Source organism: Podarcis pityusensis (assembly GCF_964106645.2).
Source record: "Podarcis pityusensis genome assembly, chromosome: 2".
In the NCBI taxonomy this organism is placed as follows: domain Eukaryota; kingdom Metazoa; phylum Chordata; class Lepidosauria; order Squamata; family Lacertidae; genus Podarcis; species Podarcis pityusensis.
In genome coordinates, this window is record NC_138029.1 from 70,536,113 (window position 1) to 70,558,004 (window position 21,892).

The following is a 21,892-nucleotide window of genomic DNA, read 5'->3' on the forward strand; positions in this document are numbered from 1 at the left end:
TGTTATTAAGGTTTATGGAGGCGAAGAGGACTCAGGCTGCATCCACAGTAGCACATCTTCATGGCTGCTTGATACTAACCATTCAAGAGCTAGTGCAGGTCACACAGCATCTTGCGATTTGTCTGTGTCTGCATGCCACTTCCTGTGAGGGTCCTCTCCTCCCCCCAATTGAAGAGATGCAACCTTTTGCACAGTCTGGTCTAGACTGAAATCTCCTGCTGTCCCACTTCCTGACGCTGCAGTTTTCCTCTTTCAAATTGCTTCATTTCTTGGAGTGGTGTAGCGTTGCATCTATACATTCAGTAACCTAGGCACCTTGCTTATTGCATTTACTGCATCTGCTAATTTTTTTTAAATAGCAGAAATCGTATCAGACTTGCTTCATGATCCTAAAATCCAATACACTCCTGAGATTATCACCCTGGGGTTTTTTTTTTGGCAAGCAGCATCAAATTTATTAAGGTGTATTTGGGTAAACAGGAGCGACTGCCCGTATCTGGTGGTTATTAAGAGGGTGAACCATGTGTGTAAGGTGAGGGGTGGGTGGATTGAAATTTAAGAGGAGGAAATATATAAATAGAGGAAATGTGCCAAAATTTAGTACTGATACAGTGAGAGTAAACCTAAGACTTTAAAGCCTGCATGGAAAGACCAGAGGTGGATACTGAGGGAGTCAAAGCTCAAACAGAAGAATGTTGTGGATCAAGCTCAGAGAGAACTGGTGAAAATACGGGGGAAGACACTGGGATCCCAGGACCGAAGCCCGGAGGAAATGGAGTGTCCTATATGTATTAGGGTTAGGAATGTAGGAAGCCACCTTATACCAAATCAGACCATTTGTCCCTCTAGCTTAGCATTGTCTACTCTGACTGGCAGCTATCCTCCAGGTTTCAGACTAGGGACATTTTCAGTCTTGTCTGGAGACTGAACTGCAATCATTTGCAACCAAAGCAGATGTTCTTCCATTGAGCTACAGCCCTTCCCCGTAATTAGAATTGGAAGATGGAACAACAGCTGAATGTGTCCCTTTTTCTCAGCCCATCCTGGCCTGATTCTCTTGGTCCGACATTATGCATACACAGCATTCAGAGCTGCCCCCTGTAAAGCACAAACCTGTGCATGGTTCTACCCTGAGCATTTCACCCTTCCTTTCTATTTATTATATTGTGATTTCTTAGCTGATTGACTTCCATCTGCCAATCACTGTCATCCCCACCAGTCATTCTGAGATACAGAAAAGGGTGTGGCATGAAGTCCGGTGGTGAGTCAAGGGGTTGTGTAATGCACATGGGGAAGCCTATTTAGCTCTCTTCATCTCTGTCTCCCCCTTAGATACAGCGGCCCCTTTCTGAAGCCCGTTTCCGAGAAGCAGGCTCCTGGTTACAAAGATGTGGTGAAAAGGTCAGCTGAGAAAGTGGAGGGAGAGCTGGTACGGAGAATAAGGCTGTGGAGTGGCTACAAGTCACAACAACTGCCATGGTTGCAGTTCCAGCCGAATTGTCCAATGCCAGAGTCTATGATAATGTTACGGGATCAGTTTCAGCTTATGCAGTCAAGTTGATATGGATAAGATGCTGGTGGCAATACGTCTGCCCACATGCCCTCTTCACCCCTGTCCCTCCTAGCTTCTTAAATCTACCAGAGGGGGTTTGATTCCTTGGGTCCAAGGCATGGAGAACATTTTATTGTGTGATGGGGTGGTTCCAGCTGCCTTGAAAGAGATGGTGGTGTGAACACTCTTGAAGAAACTGGCCCTGGGCCCTTCAGACTGGAATAACTACCATCCAGTTGCAGCTACCAATTTCTTGGTGGTGGAGAGAGTAGTGGCAGGGCAGCTGCAAGCATTCTTGGACGACACAGAGCATTTAAACCCATTCCAATCTGGATTCAGGCTTGGCTATGGGACCGAGTCATCCTTGGCCACCTTTACAGTGAGCAGGGCAAGGGTAATGCAGCTTTGTTCTTGCTTTTCTGGCTCTCAGCTGCGTTTGATACCATTGTGCATATAGCCTCTTGGACTGGCTCCATGGAATGAGAAACGGGGGGTTCCAGTCCTACCTACATTGAGAGAGTACTTTTTGGCCCCTTTGGTGGTTAAATTATGGGATGCTGCCAGGCACTATTTTATCCCCTATGCCATTGAATACCTATATGAAGCTGTTGGGAAGCAGTCATTAGGCATTTTGGAGCCAGATGCCATCAGTATACTTATGACACTCAGCTCTATTTCTCCATAACATCTGGATCAGGAGAAGCCTGCCTGGATGCAATGGTGGGACTGATGAGGTTCATGAGTCAGTCTCCCATTCCCTCCCCTCACCCACCCAATAATTATTATTGATTGAAAAGCAGTGAGGTAGAGGATGGGATTGGGATTGGGACTCTAGTACTGGGGTAGATTCCCTTAACATGAATCACTCCCCCAGAGGCTATTATTTAGATGAGAAAAGACAGTTGCCTGTATTGTACCCATCTTCCTATCTACCCACTCTGTAGATAATAGCAGCTTTAGTGTGTGATTTATGTATTAAGAAGCAGTATGGGTATGTGAAGGGTTAAACCCACCCCCAGAATCATCATAGACCTGATCCAAATTGAGGGAAGGGGCTGATTTCAACCAAAGAAAAGTATGTTTGAAGATTAAATCCACTGTACAACACAAGCCAGTAACTGCCACCATCCACTGATGGAGGAACAGAAATTCTTACTCTAAGGATTGGATATTTCCTCTGAGAGCTATCTAGGCTACCAAGTTAAAATTCTGCCAGTTTCCAATCTATAACCACCCAAATCCTTCTCCGAGAGACAATGTATTTTTTTTCTTAAGAAGTTGGCCAAAATGACAGACAATTGCAACTCACTTCTCCCTCCTTTCTGAAGGCCAGCTGATCTTTCCTCCATAAAGAGGAGCCTCTCCAAGGGCCGCATTCAGAATATGGTGCAGTTCCAGCGGGATCTCATGCTGATGTTCCAGAATGCCATCATGTACAATAACTCCAACCACCATATACATCGCATTGCTCTGGAGATGCAACGAGAAGTCCTGGAGCAGCTTCAGATGCTGGGCGAGGCACTCCTGTGCTCGGAAGAAATGCAGGGCTTTGTGAGAAGGTGGGAGGATTGTGTTCAAAGGGGAACAACCACATCAGCCTCCCCTTTGCCATGTTCCCATACCTGTAGGGAACAAATGAGTGGAAATCCAACCATTCACAGGATGTATGGCATCTCTGCTTGTGTCTCCCAAACATGAGTGCTATTCATCTCAAGGTGAAAGCCTCTTCCTTAGATTTCCCAATAATGAGTAGAATTTTCTGCCAACCTGCAAGGCATAAAGGTAAAGGTAAAGGAGACCCCTGACTATTAGTTCCAGTCGTGACCGACTCTGGGGTTGCGGCACTCATCTCGTTTCATTGGCCAAGGGAGCCAGCATACAGCATGTGGCCAGCATGACTAAGCTGCTTCTGGCAAACCAGAGCAGCACATGGAAACGCCATTTACCTTCCCACTGGAATGGTACCTATTTATCTACTGGCACTTTTGATGTGCTTTCGAACTGCTAGGTTGGCAGAAGTTGGGACTGAGCAACGGGAGCTCACCCTGTCACAGGGATTCGAACCGCCGACCTTCTGATCGGCAAGTCCTAGGCTCTGTGTTTTAACCCACAGCGCCACCCGCGTCCCTTCTATATGCAAGGCATATAGATGATTAAAAATTCACTTGGCTCCCTAAGCAGAAACATAGTAAACTGCCTTATATCAAGTCAGACCATTGGTCTATCTAGCTTAGCATTGTCTACGGTGATGGACAGTGGCCCTCCAAGATGTCAGACAGGGGTCTCCCAGCCCTGCCTGGAGATGCCAGGGATTGAACCTGGTACTTTCTGTGGCCCTTCGTAATGAAGTTTATGTAGGCATAGATACAGGCTATTCTGGAACATGATAAATCCTTAGGGAACTGAGAGATTTGCTGTCTTTCTTTCAATTTATAGATGTTGAGGAGCCAGAAGAATCAGGCTAGTCCAGGGCCGAGAAGCTGGATTTCAACCTTGCTACCTTCAGTCTGGCTCTACAGAAAAGTTGTTGAGATAACCACAGTTCAGCAGTCTGATGCCCCTCCACTTCCCTTAGAGCTTTTGTTATCTATTATATGTCCCAAAGTATTAGTCATAACAGGTTTGTATGTATTAGAGAAGTCAGTTTTTAGACTACAGATACCATGTTTTTTCCTGCTGTTTATTCCTGGAACCGTGCTGTCTTGTCCTCACCCAGGAGTCTCAGTTGAAGTTTAATGGATGAAGAAGAAAGTTAAAGAACCTACAAGCCATAGCACAGGCAAGACTTGTTGTCCCCCAAAGCTAAGCCCCGTTTTTGGTAGCAGGCACCAACAAGGGGCTGTAGAACGTACATTTCCAGAAAATAAAGGTTATGTTGTGTATTACCGTTCCAGAACAGTTCTGTTCTAGATTCTGAAAGATTTTTTTTTTAATCTGTGTTGGCTTCCTTTTTAGAAAATTCTAAAACTGAAAGAGCATGCAGTTATCTGCAAACATTATTTTGGAGGCAAAAAACCCCCCAAACCCTACATGATGCCACTGTTAGTACCCAAGCAAGGTAGCTTTGTTGGTTTCAACATTGGCACAAATTAATTCTGTTCATGCCTCCCTAACAGAACACTACTCTCTGAAGTTGCATCCATTGTACTCACCTTTACCAGTTACCAAGTAGTTATCACTAGGCTTGGCCTAATTTGGGAAGGGCATAAAGGATATTGGGAGTTCTCCACCAATAATGATAAATTATTTGTGAATGCCTGATATAAAAGGAGAGGAGTAGATAAAGACCATGAGGAAAGAAAAGGGGAAAACAAATACCACAGCACGCTTCGCTTCAATTATACCTGTAAAAACAGGATCACCTTTATGACAAGTCCAGATATAATGACAGCGGCTTTGCAAAGTACCAGGAAACTGTTAGACTCTGCCTCTTCTCTGTCCCACAGAGTTTGAGCATAATGCAGCAGAAGCTAAAGTTGGACTGGGGAGAAACTGTGTGTGTGTGACTGACGGTAAATGTGGTTAAGAGGAAACATCCCTAGCAGCAGGTGGGGTGTGCAATGCTTGGTGCATATACTATTTTGCAGAGCCCCAGCACCTGGTGGGCTGCTACCAGATAAAATCCATGTATGGCAGGGGTGGGAACCTCAGGCCCAGGGCCAAATGTGGCCCTCCAAGCTTCTCTGTGGCGCTAAGGATCCTTCAGATGCCACATCCCCTCCTAATCCACACTTCTCCATCCCTCCCCAAGTGCTTTGGTATGTCCTTAAGCTAGCTTGTCAGGATGGCATCCTACGAGTGTAGAAATGTCTCTTTTGTGTGGCTGGAATGCGGCCTATCATATAAAGGTAAGAGTAACACCTTTTGCCCACCCACTGTCATCTCTAGCCCTATCCACCACTGGCAAATGGCTCCTGGAAGTTTTCCCTTGAGATAATGTGGGTGTTTTTTTTTACTAAAAAAATGTTCCCCATTCCTGGTGTAAGGGATCTGGACAAGGTTATCCACACTGCAGTTAGAGCAATTGCAGCAGGGCCCATGCCTGCAGTGGGCCCCAGATTCTGAGCTTCCTTTTTTTCCCCCAAGAAAAAAGCAACAGTCTTTTGGAAGCTGAGTTAGGAATCAAAATGTGACTGGAGAGGGCCCTTTTTTTACTTGAAGTCAAGGATGCAGGTTTCATATAGCTCGCCTGAGCAATTCCCGATGTCTGAAGGGTCCCTCACCTTCCATTGTGCTTGTCTGTGAAGTAATCCTCTCCTTTTCCTTGGAGTTTGTGTTGTAAGGGGGTTGCAGCCAAAGGTAGCCCCCCCCCCTTTTTGTGAGATATTTGGAGGTGGGTGGGGGCAAAAATTGGCACTGGAATGGTGGCAGGGGTGATATTTTGTGGCCCAGAAGGGTTTTAATAGAGGGAGAAGAACCAGACCGGAGAAGACTGCCCGCTCCTCCTTCCACTCCTCCCAGACTGAGACTGAACTACATGCGACAAGGGCCAAGATGAGAAACAGCCTCGCGTTAAGCTCCGCGCTGGCCCCGCCCCGGGTAGGTGATTAGCCGCTGAGTTTTGCGCGTCCTGATTGGCTGAGCGGGCCGACCGCGAGGTTTGAAAGAGCAGGAGAAGCAGAAGAGGATTTCGAGGGCTCCATTGTGGCTCGTACAGACACCGGCGATCGAGCGGACAAAGCTTGGCGGGCCGGGCAGAGGAGAGCACGGAGCGGGGGAAAGCCTGGTGAGAGCGGGGAGAATTGCTTTGGACTCAACCCTTGCTACTGGTGTCGGGGAGAACGCGGCTCGGGCGTGAGTTGCTCCTTTACTTCTGCAACGGCCGCGGCGGGTGATTTAAGTCTCCCGCTGCCCCTCCTAATGTGAGCGCTGAGCATGTCTCATTTTGGGTACTCGTGAAAACCTCCCCCCTTCACTAGGTTGGCAGTCGTATTCGTAATTCTGGGCATTTATTTACCCACCTTATTCCAATTCCTCTTTATCTTATGGGACCTGGAAGATACGTTACAGACGCTAGGCTTGAGGCGGGTCTCCTGAATTAAGTTGCTCTCATAGGGAAAGGAAGAGGTGGATCCCAAAGGCAGATTAGGTCGAGTGGCATGTTCTTTTTAAATAACCCTTTGCAGAAGCTGGTTAAAGAAGCTACGCTTGCACGAAGGTCACATTCGTTGCTGCTACAATAGTGTCTGAGCCAAACAGTGCACTTTCTAATACTCCCATAACGAAACAAAGTGCCCACATGACAGTGTTTTCGCTGTAGTCCTAACCCCACTTCCTTGGAACTAAGTCCCAGTGGATTTATTTCTGAGTATATGTAGTTGGGAGTGTACTTAAGGGCTGTCCCTTGGTTGGTATTCAACATGTGTTGAATACAGAAGGTCCCAGGTTCAGTCCCTGACATCCTCAGGTAGTGCACAGACTGAGAAAGATGCTCTTTGAAACCTTGAGAGCTGCACTCAGCAGGTAGAAGAGGCAATACTGGGTCCATATGGAGCAATGGTCAGGTAAGGTACCTCCGGATTTTTTTCTACTTAGTTTTTCCTAGAATGCAATGCATCTCTAGCCGAGGTATGTTGCTGGTATCCCATCTACTGTTTGGCTAGTGGAGGTTGTGAGGGTTGTTTGTGCTAATGGTAATTATCCTCTAATTTAATTCTTTTCTGTTGAGGTTGTAATAGAAAGGTCTTATATAAATAAAAAATGTACCAAGCAAACACGTACATAAACCACATGTCTGAAGCAGCACAGGAAGACAGTCCTGAAACCATTTTGACTCCCAAACTGACCAAATGTTTCTCTGCAAGGAGGGGGAGGGAACCTTCCCATTGTCTCAGGAATTAAGTAATTACCATCTCAAAGGAATAGCCAGACTATCAGAAAAGGCAATCAGATAAGGCATTATCAGATAACCTGGCAGACAGGAGAAACAACAACATTCAAATGTCTGTTGTAGATCGCCTTTTCTGTGATGTATGTATGATTTATGGAGGGCTGGTCTTGAGCTCCAGAGCAGGGAATTTCAAAATGTCTGGGCACACCTTTGTTCTGGGTCCTCCTCCTCTCTTCCTGTGTGTGGGGGAGCACCCTGTTGCAACAGTTAATAAAGATCTGGCTTACTAGCTGCTTTGCTTCTCAATATTCTCTGGTTGGCCTCTGTTATTTTCTCCTACCGATGGAGAACCTACAAAGGACTCTATAAGGGCTCTTGTGTACCCCATAAGGGAATAAGGACAGATTTTGTTTACATCATGGGCTGCTTCTTCATTGTTTTAGTTTGGGAATAGAAATCTTGCTGCAACAATAAAGCGATCAAGGCTTCCTAGCTGCTGTTTTGCTTTGATTTGTCCGGCTATGGTTTCTTGCTTGAACCTGACCGATTCAGAACCCGCAGGGCTAGGCCCTAGCGAAGCTGGGAAACGATTTCAGTATTGTACCCCAAGATTATATCCTTATCATAGGCATCACACATTTTGCAGTTATAGGAAGTGTTGTTATAATTTATTTAGAAGTGGCAAGGAACCTGGAAACCAGTGGCAAAGTCTGGCAGTGGAACTTATGCTTCTTTTTCTATTCCTCATCCTATGATGGGCTTCTCTTGCAGCATCAGTGTGTAGTCACTATGGCCTCCCCAGTAGGGCTGTTATCTGATGAAGAAGCTGTCACTTCTCCTGTGCTGGAGTCCACTGTGGCAGAATGTGGGGCTGGCTTGTGCCGAGACCTCTTGGCGGAGTTCTCTGCCATCTCTTCAAGCAGTGAGCAGGTAAGACCAGTGAGGTGAAGAACTAAAACCCTTGTTTGTGCTCCCTCGGGGGTAGCCAATGTGATGCTCTTTAATATGGTTGGACTGCAGCTGCCCATCAGCCCTGTCCAGCAGGACCCATGGTTGGGAAAGATGGAGCTGTAGACCAACAGCGTCTGAAAAGCACCTGATTGGCTACCTCTGGTCTGGTTTCAAAACAATTAAAAAACAGCAAAATGATTGGGCTAGTATTGCCTACCTCTCCTAGGTATGAACCTAAAAGTCACATGTGGCTTCTCCACAGGCCGCTTCTGATGACAATGGAAAAGTGAAGGTATATGCAAGAGTGCGACCCCTGACACCAGCCGAGATGGAGAAACAGGAAGATAAAGTGAGTTTATAGGCAATGCATGGGCCAGCATCTAAGGTGGGGGGGGGGGCTGCTTTTGCCAATCTCCTGGGAGGGGATAGACACTGGTCTCTGCCCTTATCCAGAGGTATAATCACACCAGGAGGTTGCCTCCTTTCGCTCTCTGGCAAGGGGAAGAGTAGTCTGGCCCCAGCCTATCCCCCTCACCAAGCTGCAATTCCCCGAGTTCCTTATAAAGAAGGATTGATTGTTAAGCCATTCTGGTAATTGTAGCTCTGTGAAGGGAATAGGGGCTCTTAACGACTCTCAGCACCTTTTAAAAAAACAACAACACAGCTCCCATAATTCTTTGGGGGAAGCCACAAATGTTTTAACTAGTATCAGGGGGTGCGCCTGCTGTGGCAAATAATGTTGAATGCAGAATGTTAACTGTCCTCTCTAGGGCTGCGCCTGTATTGACGATTCCGAGACCCTTCTTCTCAAAGCACCAAAGGATTCCTTCACCATGAGAAACATTGAACGGGGGCTTGGTCAGGCGGTGCACAAATTCACCTTCACTCAGGTACATACTTGGATCTTGGGTTTATGTAGGATTCAACATGGACACCAGTTTTTTTTTAAGGATTTTGCAGGGCTCCACTGAGGAAAAAGTGGAGAAGCAGGGGCAACCCTTCCCCTCTTCGTTTTACTTCCTAACTCTAACCCCCTGAGGGGGAATGTGTGGCCTGCCTCATATTTTGACCTGCAACTCCCATCAGCCCTAGCCAGCACTGCCAATGGTCAGGGATAATGGAAGTTGTAGTTCAACAATGTCTGAAAGGCCCCAGGTTCCCTTTCTCTGCTCTCTAAAGGGACTAACCTGTAACATTTGGGGTTGCAGATCTTTGGGCCAGAGGTGGGCCAGGCGGCTTTCTTTGATGCAACGATGAAGGATGTGGTGAAGGGTGTGCTCCATGGGCAGAACTGGCTTGTTTACACCTATGGTGTCACTAATTCAGGGAAGACTTACACCATCCAGGGTAAGAAGCACTCAGTCTGTGCTGGCTCAGGCAAGCACCTCTGCCTAGTGGCGGGGGGGCACTTGTCTCAGTGTCTGCTCACTTCTTCTTTGACTTGCAGGTAGTGGTGCTGATGCGGGGATCCTGCCTCGCTCCCTGGCCATCATTTTCAATAGTATTGGGACACGGTTGTACCGCGCCATGGATCTGAAGCCCTTCCTCTCGAGTGAGGTGATCTGGCTGGACAGCAAGCAGGTTCGACAGGAGGAAATGAAAAAGCAGGCCCTGCTTTGCGGCAAGATGAAGGAGGTGAGTGTCCCTCCTGCTCGTCGAGTCTCTTGTGATAAGAAGAAAAATGCCCTGATCTGCAACTCAGTGGTCTTCCTTCCTTCCTTTGGAATTACAGGAGGAGCTGTATACTTCTCTGAATAGAAGTCACAGCACAGCATCCCAGCTGCAAGCAGGCACAAGCGGAAGCATTGACAGTGGCTTAGGTGGCCTCTCTTACAGCTGCCAGTCTGCCAACCTGACAAGCACCAGCCACCTAGAAGGTACCAAAGCCAGTCTTCTGTCACTAACTATAAAGCAGAAAGCTGGACTGTTGCTAAAATCTTATTTACCATTCAGTAGAAGATTTGTATTTTACCACTCTCTGATTTCACACGTGAGGGCATGCAAAGGCCTTCAGAAGAGTGAGTGGGCTAGCAATGAAGGGACTTACAGGAGACTTAAAATCAAGGCAGATTCAGAGGCATGTGAGAAATTTTGCAAGGGGAGATGCCTATGGCCTTCTTTAACAGGGCGACTGCTGTGTGTTAAAAGGGGGGGGGGGAATTATAAAGTTAATGGGGAGCCAGGCGAGGGCATTGGGAAGGGACATTGTGTCTTTTGGATGAATTTCAGCTGTGGCAATCACTGGCAATATACACGTTTGGTTTTCATTGACAGAGACAGGGCCTCGCTGGGCTGACCCAGATAATGTCTCAGTGCTGGCACAAGACGATGTGCAGTTTTCCATCTGGGTCTCCTTCTTTGAGATCTACAATGAACAGATTTATGACTTGCTGGAGACGACCACACTTGGCCCAAACTGCAAGAGGCCCACCTTGCGGCTGTGCGAAGATCAGACCGGCAACCCCTACGTCAAAGGTAGAGACTGGCCAGCTTACCCAGCCAGCGGTTTTCCCATAGCTTGATCCACTGGCAGTCTGTGGGTGGCAGCATTGGTAACGTGGGCTGTGTAACGGAAGAGGGTCTTGTCTGCTTGCTGAGGGTGATCCCTCGTAGAGATGTGAAGCCTGAAGCCACATATTCCTGTTCCCAGATCTGAACTGGATCAATGTTCAAGATGCTGCTGAGGCCTGGAAACTGCTGAAACTGGGCAGGAGAAACCAGAGCGTTGCCAGCACCCACATGAACCAGCATTCTAGCCGCAGGTCTGTAACAGCACCATAATTTTATTTATTAGCAGAGGGGTGGGGTGAAACCTCAGGATTGGCAAAACATGTCTTTCGCACAAGAAAACAAAACCCATGGAGGTAGGAGGGCAGGTCTGTGTGTATGAGATAGGGAATGGGGGTGACAATCTGAGCCCAAGCTACTGGTTTTCATTACTCTTTTGCTCTTTGCAGTCACAGCATTTTCTCCATTCGCATTCTGCACCTCCAGGAAAGCAGCAGTGGGATGGAGCCAAAAATCAGCGAGTAAGTCAAAGTTTTTGCATGCAGCGAAGGGCAGAATTATGAGTTTCCCTGTCAGTTGGCCGAAGGGCAATCTCATTTAAGGGTAGGGGAGTTCAGAAGGGCAAATGGGGTGTGTGGGAGAGAGTCCTCCCCCCCAGTCACAATGGGCACTTCTCAGACAGACGCCCACAGTATGTGTCGGTGTAAAGCTTTCAGGGGCTTTTCCAGTATCCCTGCAATGTGCCAGACCTGGAATGAAAATCTGTAATTAGTCCCCTGTTTTGCTTACCTGAAGCAGAGCAACCTAAATCTTCCATAGCGCTGAATTAACAGGTTTTAGTTGGGTGTATTTGGCAGTGGTTGACATGTCTGGTGTGCAGGATTTCTAACCTGAAGAATGCAACACTTGGGTCTGGTAGGATTAGACTTCCTGTATCCTGATACTGACACCACCCTCCCTCCTCCCCAGGATGTCCCTCTGTGACCTGGCCGGCTCAGAGCGCTGCAAAGAACAGAGAGTCGGGGACCGCCTGAAAGAGGCAAATAACATCAACACCTCCTTGCACACGTTGGGGCGTTGCCTCACTTTGCTGCGCCAGAACCAGCAGACCAGGTAAAGCTCTTCCTAGCTCTCAGTCTGACAGCTCCTCATGGCTCTGACTTGAACCCAGCAAGGAGCGCTTCCTGTAGGATGTCCTCTCCAACTTGAGATGTTGCTGGTTGTGTGTAGGGTTTGTCGAATTTGATTCCCGGCAGGTGGGGTGCCGGCTATGGTTGCTGCTTTTCTGCTCCATTTCTGGGGCTTAAATCCTCTTCCTGTATCCTTAACAGGCTGAAGCAGAGTGTTGTTCCTTTCCGGGACAGCAAGCTCACCCGTGTGTTCCAAGGCTTCTTCACAGGACGTGGGCAGTCCTGTATGATTGTTAATATCAACCCATGTGCTTCATCGTACTATGAGACTCTTCACGTGGCTAAGTTTTCAGCTATTGCTAGTCAGGTGAGACACAAAGTTGTTGAAGGTAAAACTAGGTGCCTGCAAGGTTCCATAAATGTTGGCTGGCCTTTGAAGTTTCACTGCTAATCCTTCCTCTCTCTCTCTTCTCTTCTCCCCTCCCCTCCCCCCGGTGTACCCCAAAGTGTGCTTGTTACACTTGTACTCTCTCTCCTACACCTCTTACGTGTTTCCCCATTTTCTTTCCTTTAATAATGATAATAATTAATAATAATTTATTATTAATTTATTATTTATACCCCACCCATCTGGCTGGGTTTCCCCAACTCCCAACAGAATATTAAAAACACGATAAAACATCAAACATTAAAAACTTCCCTAAACAGGGCTGCCTTCAGATTTCTTCTAAAAGTCAGATAATTGTTTATTTCCTTGACATCTGAAGGGAGGGCATTCCACAGGGCGGGCGCTACTACCGAGAAGGCCCTCTGCCTGGTTCCCTGTAACCTCACTTCTCGCTGGGAGGGAACCGCCAGAAGGCCCTCGGCGCTGGACCTCAGCGTCCGGGCAGAACGATGGGGGTGGAGATGCTCCTTCAGGTATACTGAGTCGAGGCCGTTTAGGGTTTAAAGGTCAACACCAATACTTTGAATTGTGCACAGAAACGTACCTATTTATTTGTATTTATTGCATTTGTTTACTGCACTTTGCCTGTAGATCTCAAGGCAGTCCACGACATAAAAATGCAAAATGCATAATAAAAACCAGAATGGAAACAAACTAATAAGCCCCCAGACCCCAGCCTCTCTTCTCCAGTATCTTCTCCACACCTTACCTTGGCAACCTTTGGCTAAGTTCAGCAGCACCTGCAATTCCCTCTGAAGGACCCTTGGGTGCTGGTGTGCTATGTAGCACAGCTGGTTGGCTGCAAGAGAGCAGAGAAACGGGCAAGATTAGGGAATATGGTATATCTCAATCCTTGCCAGGGAAGAAACAGACTTTCCATAGTATGAGGAAGGACAGATAGCTGATTGTACTTCTAGGGAGGGCTAGACGTGGCTTATTAACCTCCAGGCATGGATGTCAACTGGGGCAGGAGAATTTCCGACAATGTGTTAAACTGGCTAGGTTAAACATAAGGCTGTAGCACATGGGTGGGAAAGCGAGGGCCAGATGCAGGCCTCTGCCTTGGCCCTGGGATTCTCCCTAGGCCACATCCCCCTGTGCTATCCTCAGGTGCTTTTGCCTGGCTGGGATGTGCCCATTGCTCTTTGGAATATGCCAACAGCAACACTTTGTATACCTTCCAGATCCTACAAGCTCCTACAAAGCTCCTGTCGATTCAGTCTCTCATCAAGGAGCACAGCCTCCGGGGGAAGAAGATCGCTGAAGAAGTACCATATCAAGAAGCTGAATCGGACGAAGAGAGCGAGGATGAAATGGATGTGACCACATATGACAAAGAGGCAAGTGCTCGTTTGTCTGTCACTCACTGAGAAAGTCTCCCATTGGCAGGGTCCTTTGGTAGACTGGAGCAGTCAGAAAACCTCTTATGGACCCAGCCAAGAATAGACCGTGAAGTGTCAACTGAGGTTCAAAAATTCTGTGCCCTCACGCAGGAAAAAATGTAAAGCTGTCTGATGCAATGATAGCCAGTTACCACTAGGCTCCTAAACCTCCTTTGGATACTTACTTGCCCATTGAAAATTGAGTAGCTGTAGTAATGCTTGGATGTCTGGGGCAATTCCTCAACTTGGCTGTTCTGGAAAACCTGGGACTCAGCTACATTAGTCAAAAACCTGCATTTTAAATGCGTTATAAACATGCAACACCAGATGGCGCTGGCGTGCACAAAACTTTTCTATGCGATTTTACATACAGGGTTTTTTAAAAAATTGTTAAATGATTGAATTTATGACTTACAGCGTTTTATTCCTGTGTGTAGATCCACCCCAGTTGTCATGTTCCTTTCCTCTCTTCCTTCAGGACTTGTTGCGTGTGGTTGAAGCTGTGCGAGACCTTCTGCTGAAAGAGCGGCAGGAGAAGTTTCAGCTGGAAATGCGTCTCCGCGATGAGATCTGCAATGAAATGATGGATCTCCTACAGAAGAAGGAACAGTGGACCAGGTACTGCTGGTGGCAGAGGGCTGTGGAGGCACGTCTCCTCCTTTCCAGGATTGGGCCTTGGCGGTCCATCCCACATCTTGTCTGTTCTTGATATGACTCTTTCCCTGCCCACCCACTTTCACCTTCCTCTCTGCAGTGAGCATGTGGACATCCAAAAGGAGATGCTGGAGGACGTTTATGAGGAGAAACTGAACAGTCTGAAGGAGTCACTTACGGACTACTATCAGGAGAAGATTGAGGTGCGTGGGGTGAAAGAGCTGTGGGAAGGAGGTGCTGGAGGGTTTCCTGAGGGCAGGACATTGCAGTTCCAAACCTTAGCACTGACCTGAAGCAAGGCACCCAGTTTTATTGGCATCTGCAAAACTGCAGGGCCTCATGACATCTTTTAAAAGATTTAACAAATTTATAATGGCATACGTGTCGTCAAATGTGCGCTCTAAGTCCATGAAAGCTTATGCCAGGGACACCCCAACGTTTTTGGAACCAGGGGCACATTTGGAAATCTCAGAAACTGTCATGGGCACTAATCAAAAGCCATTTTACATAAAGAAAAAAGCACACCTGCCAGTTCTCAGAACCCCCAAAACACCCACACCATGCTCCCCAAAACAAAGACAGGCAAAAGCATGCCATACACCCCAAAATAAGGCAACCCCCACAAAAAAAGCCTTTTAAAAGGACAATTGAAGCAATTCAGGAAGAGCAGAGGGTGTTTGGGGGGTTCAGTGAGGGTGTCTGAGGGTTCCATGGTCGGAAACCCTAGCTTATGACATGGTGATTTCAGTCCACACAGAAGAAAGTTTGGGCAAGCAGGAGTGACCTGTGCACAGTTCAGGAACGTTTTCATATAACTGGAGAATGGGGGGGGGGGGAGAGAAAAATGCCTTTCCATATGTGTGTGGAACAGATCTGATCTGCGAAGAGACTAGCTATCTCCCAAACAGCCTACTGAAGGCTTATAAATAAATATGCAAGAGGTTTGTGTGTGTTGCCCTTGGAGGAGTGAACTACAAATGTGATTTGATAGGTTCTGTATGCAGGCGCATTCGTGGAATCCTTTGCACACTTGGCACTGAAACCTGGCTCTGCCATGGATTTCTGGGTGCATGAGAGTCTGCCCAAATGAGAATCCCACAACCCTGCAGGACAGGGATGGCAACCCATGGCCCTTCCAGATGTTGTTGGGCTCCAATTCTCCAGGGGTGATGGAAGCTGTGGTCCAGTAACAACCGGAGAGTAGTTGCCGGTTCCCCATTCCTACTATAGGAGATTCTGGGGAAGTTTGATCAGCTTATCTTCTGCTGCTGCTGCACATTCTCATCTCAAGTTGGCAGGCTGCATCTTCCCAAACAGAGCCTTTCCTGTAAATTGTCTTGTTTGTCTCCCTCAGAGTCAGGATGAAAAGATAAAAGAGCTGCAGGATGCCTTGCAAGAAGCAAAACGGCAACAGCAGCTCCAGGAGAGAAAGGAGGCAGATCCGGAGCAGACTCCTCGCAAATCCAAACGACTGGCAGCAGCAACGCCTGCCCAGAATCAGGAATTGCTGCAGGCGAAAGCCAAGTTAGAGCAGTGTCAAGCAGAGCTGCAAAGAACTACAGAAGGTGAGGCGTTCTCCCCCTTGTAGTCGCATGGGCTCCAAGCAGGTGGTTGTCAAGAGATCAGACTGCGCAAGCTGACCTAGCATTTGGGAACCTTGGCTTCTGTGAGTGAGCGGCCAGGAAGTGTTAAAGCACACCTAGGATATCTGCCTATTATTAGTGTGGGACCCCTGCTCCTCCTTGAGAGCAGGTCTCCTTTTAAGAAGCTGTATTATAACAGGTCAGGCCGTGGGACCAGTTTTGTCTTTCCCATCCACCGATATATGACTTTTAAAGTGGAGGTACCTGGGAGGGAACCCAAAAAGCTTTGCATGCAAATCCCATTCCCCATCTTTATCTCTGTAAATGGTTGCACATTGCAAGAAGTACAAGGAATGGAGACTTAATATTAAATACTTTTTTAATATGGCAGGTTCCCACCTGACAGAGGTCAAAATTAGAGGGGGGGGGGGAGAGAATCCAAATAATTGATTTAAGGCCATTTTTGTTTAATATTTTAAATGCCCTACCAAAATTATGCACTTTGATCAAATTATAAATTTCTTTGAGCATGTTTCTTTGCAAGACAATTGAAATACTCGTAGCCCTGAAATAGCAAGGTCTGGGGTGGTGAAAGCCAAAGAAGGGGGATAAAGTCCCCTTGACTATTAGGATCCCACCCGGTCGTCATCCTTCAAATGCTCCCCCTGCCCCACAAGCATGAGGTCTAGAGACATACCGTATTTTTCGCTCTATAACACGCACCCGACCATAACACACACGTAGTTTTTAGAGGAGGAAAACAAGAAAAAAATATTCTAAACGAAACAGTGGATGTATGATTTTTGTGGTTCATGCTGTGGCCACAGACATGTGATCTGACGGTGAGTTTGGGGTAGCCCAATGCAAAAATCCTGAGGATCCATGTGGATCCATGCTTTGTAACCACGTTTTTGCGCCATTGCGGCCCCAGGCAACAGTGGGTGCGTGTGTGTTTTTTGGTGCAGGCTGTAGCCATGGACATGCTATCTGATCTGATGGTGAATTTGGGGTGACCCAGTGCAAAAATCCTGAGGATCCATGTGGATCCGTGCTTTGTAACCACGTTTTAAGTGGGGAGGGAAGGAAAAGCACTCGAGGAACAAGGAGCACGCATGGGGTGTGTGGAGAAGGATGCTGCTAGTAATGCAGGAGAGGAGTTTAAGGGGAGAAGGAACACGCGTGGGGTGTGTGGAGAAGGATGCTGCTAATAATGCAGGAGAGGCTCCTCTCCTCTCCTGCTTTGCTCCTTTAAAACAAGCAGGCTCTGCTTCTCTCCCTCCTCCCCAGCTCGGCAGCTGCCGAAAGGCTCACACTCCCACTTAAAGATAATTAAAAGCAACACGCTAAGACAAACAAAGGAAACCACGATAGTAACCACTCTGAGACAAATCAAGAAAAATTGCGACCAACACTCTCCCCCAACAAGAGCAGTGAGGTCCAAACACACACACACACACACACACACACACACACACACAACCGGCCCTAAAGTCACAGGGGCGCTGGAAGTCGCAGGGGCACTGGGGGAGTGAACGGGAAGCAAGAGAAGGAGAACGATCCCTCACACACAGAGAGACACACAGAGTATCAATCCTAAAGTCGCAGGGGCGCTGGGTGAGCGCAGGGGCGCTGGGAGAGTGAACGGGAAGCAGCAGGAGGAGAACAATAGCTCAAGCACACACACACACACACACACACACACACACACACACAGCCCCTACAGTGGCTAATCCAAAATCGGACAGCAAAAAACTGCAGGCAGGGACAGAGAGCACGGGGTTGTTTTAAAGCAGCCAACCGGACAGGAGCCGCTTACACTCGTGTAAGCGGCTCCTCTCCTCTCCCGCTCTGCTTCTCTCCCTCCTCCCTGGCTGGGCTCGCTGACAGGAGCCGCTTACACCCGCTTTGCTGTTTCAAAGCAAGCCACGGACTGCTCACGACTGCAGCAGATTCCCCTGCCATCCGTAGGCATTCGCTCCATAACACGCACAGACATTTCCCCTTACTTTCTAGGAGGAAAAAACTGCGTGTTATGGAGCGAAAATTACGGTAATGCAGAGACGAACCTGGAAAATATACAGTAGTACCTCAGGTTACATACGCTTCAGGTTACAGACTCCGCTAACCCAGAAATAGTGCTTCAGGTTAAGAACTTTGCTTCAGGATGAGAATAGAAATTGTGCTCTGGTCGCACAGCGGCAGCGGGAGGCCCCATTAGCTAAAGTGGTGCTTCAGGTTAAGAATAGTTTCAAGTTAATTACGGACCTCCGGAACGAATTAAATACTTAACCTGAGGTACCACTGTAGTTCATTCCTATGTTTAGTGCCCCTAGTCTAGCAGTATATTTTCTAAATCTTCACCATTTCCTATTGTAGGGTAAACTATTTTGCTCTCCTCTGGCCTGGTCAGACTTCCAAACTGCATTCTTGCTATAGGACATGGCTCTGTAGCAGAAGGAAGGGGATTAAAGCGATGCACAACTTCTCTAAAAATAGCATTGTCGGGGTTCAAATTTGGCTTGAAACATTGCTCCTTAAACTGAAGAGTGTGGGAAAAGGCCTGGATAGCCTGGCAGTTCTTGGGGAGTATGTTCAGCATTGCACATTTAAGAATTCAGCTCTTGTATTGAGGACTGGCAAAAATAATTTTAACGGTTGGGCTAAATTGCAATGATCTGTGGTCTGTCCTTAGAGTTGCGTAAACACCAGAAGATGCTGGAGCCGCCACTTTCCTCAAAGCCCATCACGACAAATGTGGACCGGAAGCTGGAAGAAGGCCAAAAGGTAACTGCCAGACCTTCCTTTCCTGGCATCTGCCAACCTCCTTCCTTTACCCTGGCCTGAATGGCACTGTCTCTGAAACCTTCATCTGCTGCCAATGGGTGCATAACTTCTTGTTCTCCCCAACCCCAACTTGCCACTGTATGTAGTCCAGTCTTCCTTAAGGGGCTGGATGCTACCTTGTGCTTGAACTGTTCTTCCCTCTCTCAGAATGTAAGGATGCTGAGATCTGAACTGCAGAAACTAGGGGAGTCCCTCCAGTCAGCCGAAAGAGCATGTTGCCACAGCACAGGAGCCGGGAAACTCCGTGAAGCTCTCTCAAAGTGTGACAACATCCTGGCGAAGCAGGTAGGTGAAGGAGTCTCCCAAATTTCAGCAGCTTACAGGGGGCATGCATGCTCTGCTACACAAGATTTAGTTTTGTCCATTTTAGTCAGTTTACATTGGTGCCTATAGACTGAACCATAAAAATTTCAGATCCAGCAGCACAACGCACACACGTATATCCAAGGTGACCTTTGATTTGATGGTGGAAAGCCTATGAAATAGATAGATAAATCCTTAGTGTCCTTAAGGTTCTGTGCCTTGATCCATTTTTATCTTGTAAACTGCTCTGAGATCTTCAGATGGAGTGTGGTGTATAAATTAAATACGTTGTTGTTGTTGTTGTTGTTGTTACTACTACTACTATTATTTATTTGTACCAAGATTGTGCTTGAAAGTGCCAGATCTGATGTTTATGTTTTGGTCCATGGAGACAGATGCCACTGGCTGGGGAGAAATGGGGGGGGGGGGGGGGAAATACCATATAAAAACATTGTGCCAGTTTTAAAAAAACATTAAACCATTTTCTGGAGTAGTTTGTTTGTGCTCACAACCACACTGCATTACACAACAGTAGTGACCATAGAATCAACTCCTTCTCCCTCAGTTGTCATAGACCAGTCCACAGGATTTGGTGGCTGGCTGAAGCAGTCCCAGAGGGCCCTTGTTAAGGTCCAGGCACCTGTCCTCTTCATCTCTAATGTTTCTGAGTCCATAAGCATTTTCAGAAGTCTTCACATTCAGGGTAATTGGCTGAAATGATTGGCACCTGTCTGACAAGAGGGGAGGCTCCATCTTCATAAAACTGAATTTCTCCACTGGCTCTTCCAGGACCAGACTTTGGCTGAGCTGCAGAACAACATGATGCTGGTGAAGATGGATTTGCGGAAGAAAGCAGCCTGTATTGCAGAGCAATTTCACACTGTGCAGAAGCTCCAAGCAGCACCGACCTCTTGCAGCAAAAAACGGTTTTGTGCCAACAATGAAAATGTGCAGCCCAGAAGTCAACCTCCCTTCAAGAAGCCTTTCTTGCACAATTTCCTGACTTGCACAACAGCCATGCCTGCTGTAGCAATAGAGACCCCCTATAGTAGTATCCTACGTGCCCGTGGCTCTCCAACATCTAAATCCATGGCTTTTGGCAAAAAACACTGACTTTTGGGGGGTTGTAGTGTACCTGGGCACAAGCAACCGGTTGATAACTTTAATATTTTCCTTCACGTTAATGTGTTGAGGCCTGAGCTAACTAAATCTTTGGCTTCCCAAAGATGGTTACTTACTATGCATGCCCTCCGTTTCAGGCCAGCTGCTACTCCAGTGTATATGGAACCTGGATTCATATTCCTTATGTTTATCACCTCCAATAGCTTATGTTATGCATGTGAAATGTTTATTATCTATGTTAATTGTATAATAAATGTACCTTGTGTCTTCTAAAGCCTCATGTCTATGTGAACAAGCTCTAATGAGGGAAACCTTTCTGGCATTTGTTTTTAAGTTTCTTCTATTTGCCTGGTGGACTAGGCTCCACAACCACGAGGCCATAGCTCTCAACCTTTCCCTTTTCTTGCAAGGAATCCTATTCGGAATAAGGGAATTTCCCTTAAAAAAAAGGGAAACGTTGACAGCTATGCACAAGGCTGGTTTTTGAGTCCCTCTGGTAGCCACAGCATGAAACTTCAATGGTTAATTTGCACATGATCTCTAATACAGAAAGTATTCAAAATGCAAATCTTTTAATGGAACAGGCAATGTATCCTACTCAGTTGTGCATTTCTGGACAAAGGTAATCTAGCTCCTTGGGAGTGGGTAGAAGAACAGACTATATTTTCCAATAGTACTACTCTTAGTATAAATAAAAGTACTTAACTGATGCTATATTGGATTCCCAGCCTTAAGACAATTATGAGCAGTGCAAACTATTCCAAACCAACAAGACAGATATAACTACATCTGTTACAAAGTCTGGCCTGCTAATTCTGGTTCTTGACTGAGGGCACAAATAGAAAGGACTCCTATGTTTTATTAAGGTTGTAGTTTTAAATCATGGCTATAATTCTACAGCAGTGGTGAGAAACATGTTGCAGGCATCACATACTGACATCAGGGCAAGATGTCTACTCTAAAAATACCCGGTTTAAACTGATTCTTAGAGGTGGTAAAGTATTGTAATTTTCCTATATTTAGTCTTCTAAAAAGCTGAAACCAAGGCATATACTATTAGATACTGATAACATACACAGTAGAGCAAATTATGTGTACTACATTTTCTAAAAGCCACTCACCAGGAAATTACCCTAGAGACTTAACTGTTACTTAGGCAGTGGCACAGCAGGTGTGGTTCTGGAGAGTCAATAATTAAAATTATATATGATTTACACCAAACCTCTATACAATTTTGACAACCTATATACCCTAAATAGGCAGAATCCTTATTTACATGGTGTCTGGGTTTTGTTTTGCATATATTGCAAGTATGGTGCAGATTGGGATGCAGTGGATTAATAACTGCATTAACGTGAAAAATGTTAGCCTCCATTATCATTGGTTTTCAGTGCTAAGCAAGGCTATCTAGGATATAAGCTAAGTTAGTACAGTGCTGGCAGAGCTGAACCAAGATATTTTGCTGCCTAAGGCCAAGGTAATTTGGCACACAAGATAGAAAATCCCACAACTGCTTTTCCCTGGGAGTAAAAATACATTAAAAATAAATTTATTATTTACAGTCCTTTCACAGCACCTAAAATCA

General features: G+C 46.7%; 2 protein-coding genes across 6 annotated transcripts in view; both read left to right on the forward strand.

Annotated features, from left to right (window-relative positions):
- BRD8 (bromodomain containing 8) overlaps positions 1-4,434 on the forward strand; it is a 31,454-nt gene extending 27,020 nt beyond the window's left edge. For all 5 annotated transcript variants that reach the window (XM_080996160.1, XM_080996162.1, XM_080996163.1 and 2 more), the window contains 3 exons: positions 1,333-1,401; positions 2,881-3,111; positions 3,989-4,434. In XM_080996160.1, coding sequence (XP_080852286.1) covers positions 1,333-1,401; positions 2,881-3,111; positions 3,989-3,995 — 307 coding nt within the window. In that variant the 3' untranslated portion in view covers positions 3,996-4,434. The remainder of the gene's footprint in view (positions 1-1,332; positions 1,402-2,880; positions 3,112-3,988) is intronic.
- A 1,704-nt stretch (positions 4,435-6,138) lies between these two features.
- Positions 6,139-20,581, forward strand: KIF20A (kinesin family member 20A). The gene is made up of 19 exons (XM_080996180.1): positions 6,139-6,278; positions 8,154-8,312; positions 8,596-8,682; positions 9,104-9,223; positions 9,542-9,680; positions 9,781-9,968; positions 10,066-10,210; positions 10,608-10,808; positions 10,984-11,095; positions 11,291-11,362; positions 11,811-11,954; positions 12,173-12,338; positions 13,604-13,759; positions 14,280-14,419; positions 14,556-14,658; positions 15,810-16,020; positions 18,731-18,822; positions 19,030-19,167; positions 19,975-20,581. The coding sequence occupies exons 2-19, from the start codon at positions 8,172-8,174 to the stop codon at positions 20,296-20,298; spliced, it is 2,679 nt and encodes an 892-aa protein (XP_080852306.1). The 5' UTR covers positions 6,139-6,278; positions 8,154-8,171; the 3' UTR covers positions 20,299-20,581.
- Positions 20,582-21,892: the final 1,311 nt, after the last annotated feature.

Excerpts from the sequence above, each read along its gene's own strand:
- KIF20A (XM_080996180.1), top strand. The coding sequence starts at position 8,172 with ATGGCCTCCCCAGTAGGGCTGTTATCTGATGAAGAAGCTGTCACTTCT. Across the intron at positions 8,683-9,103 it reads TGGAGAAACAGGAAGATAAA|GGCTGCGCCTGTATTGACGA; the intron begins GTGAGTTTATAG and ends TGTCCTCTCTAG. Across the intron at positions 9,969-10,065 it reads TTTGCGGCAAGATGAAGGAG|GAGGAGCTGTATACTTCTCT; the intron begins GTGAGTGTCCCT and ends TTGGAATTACAG.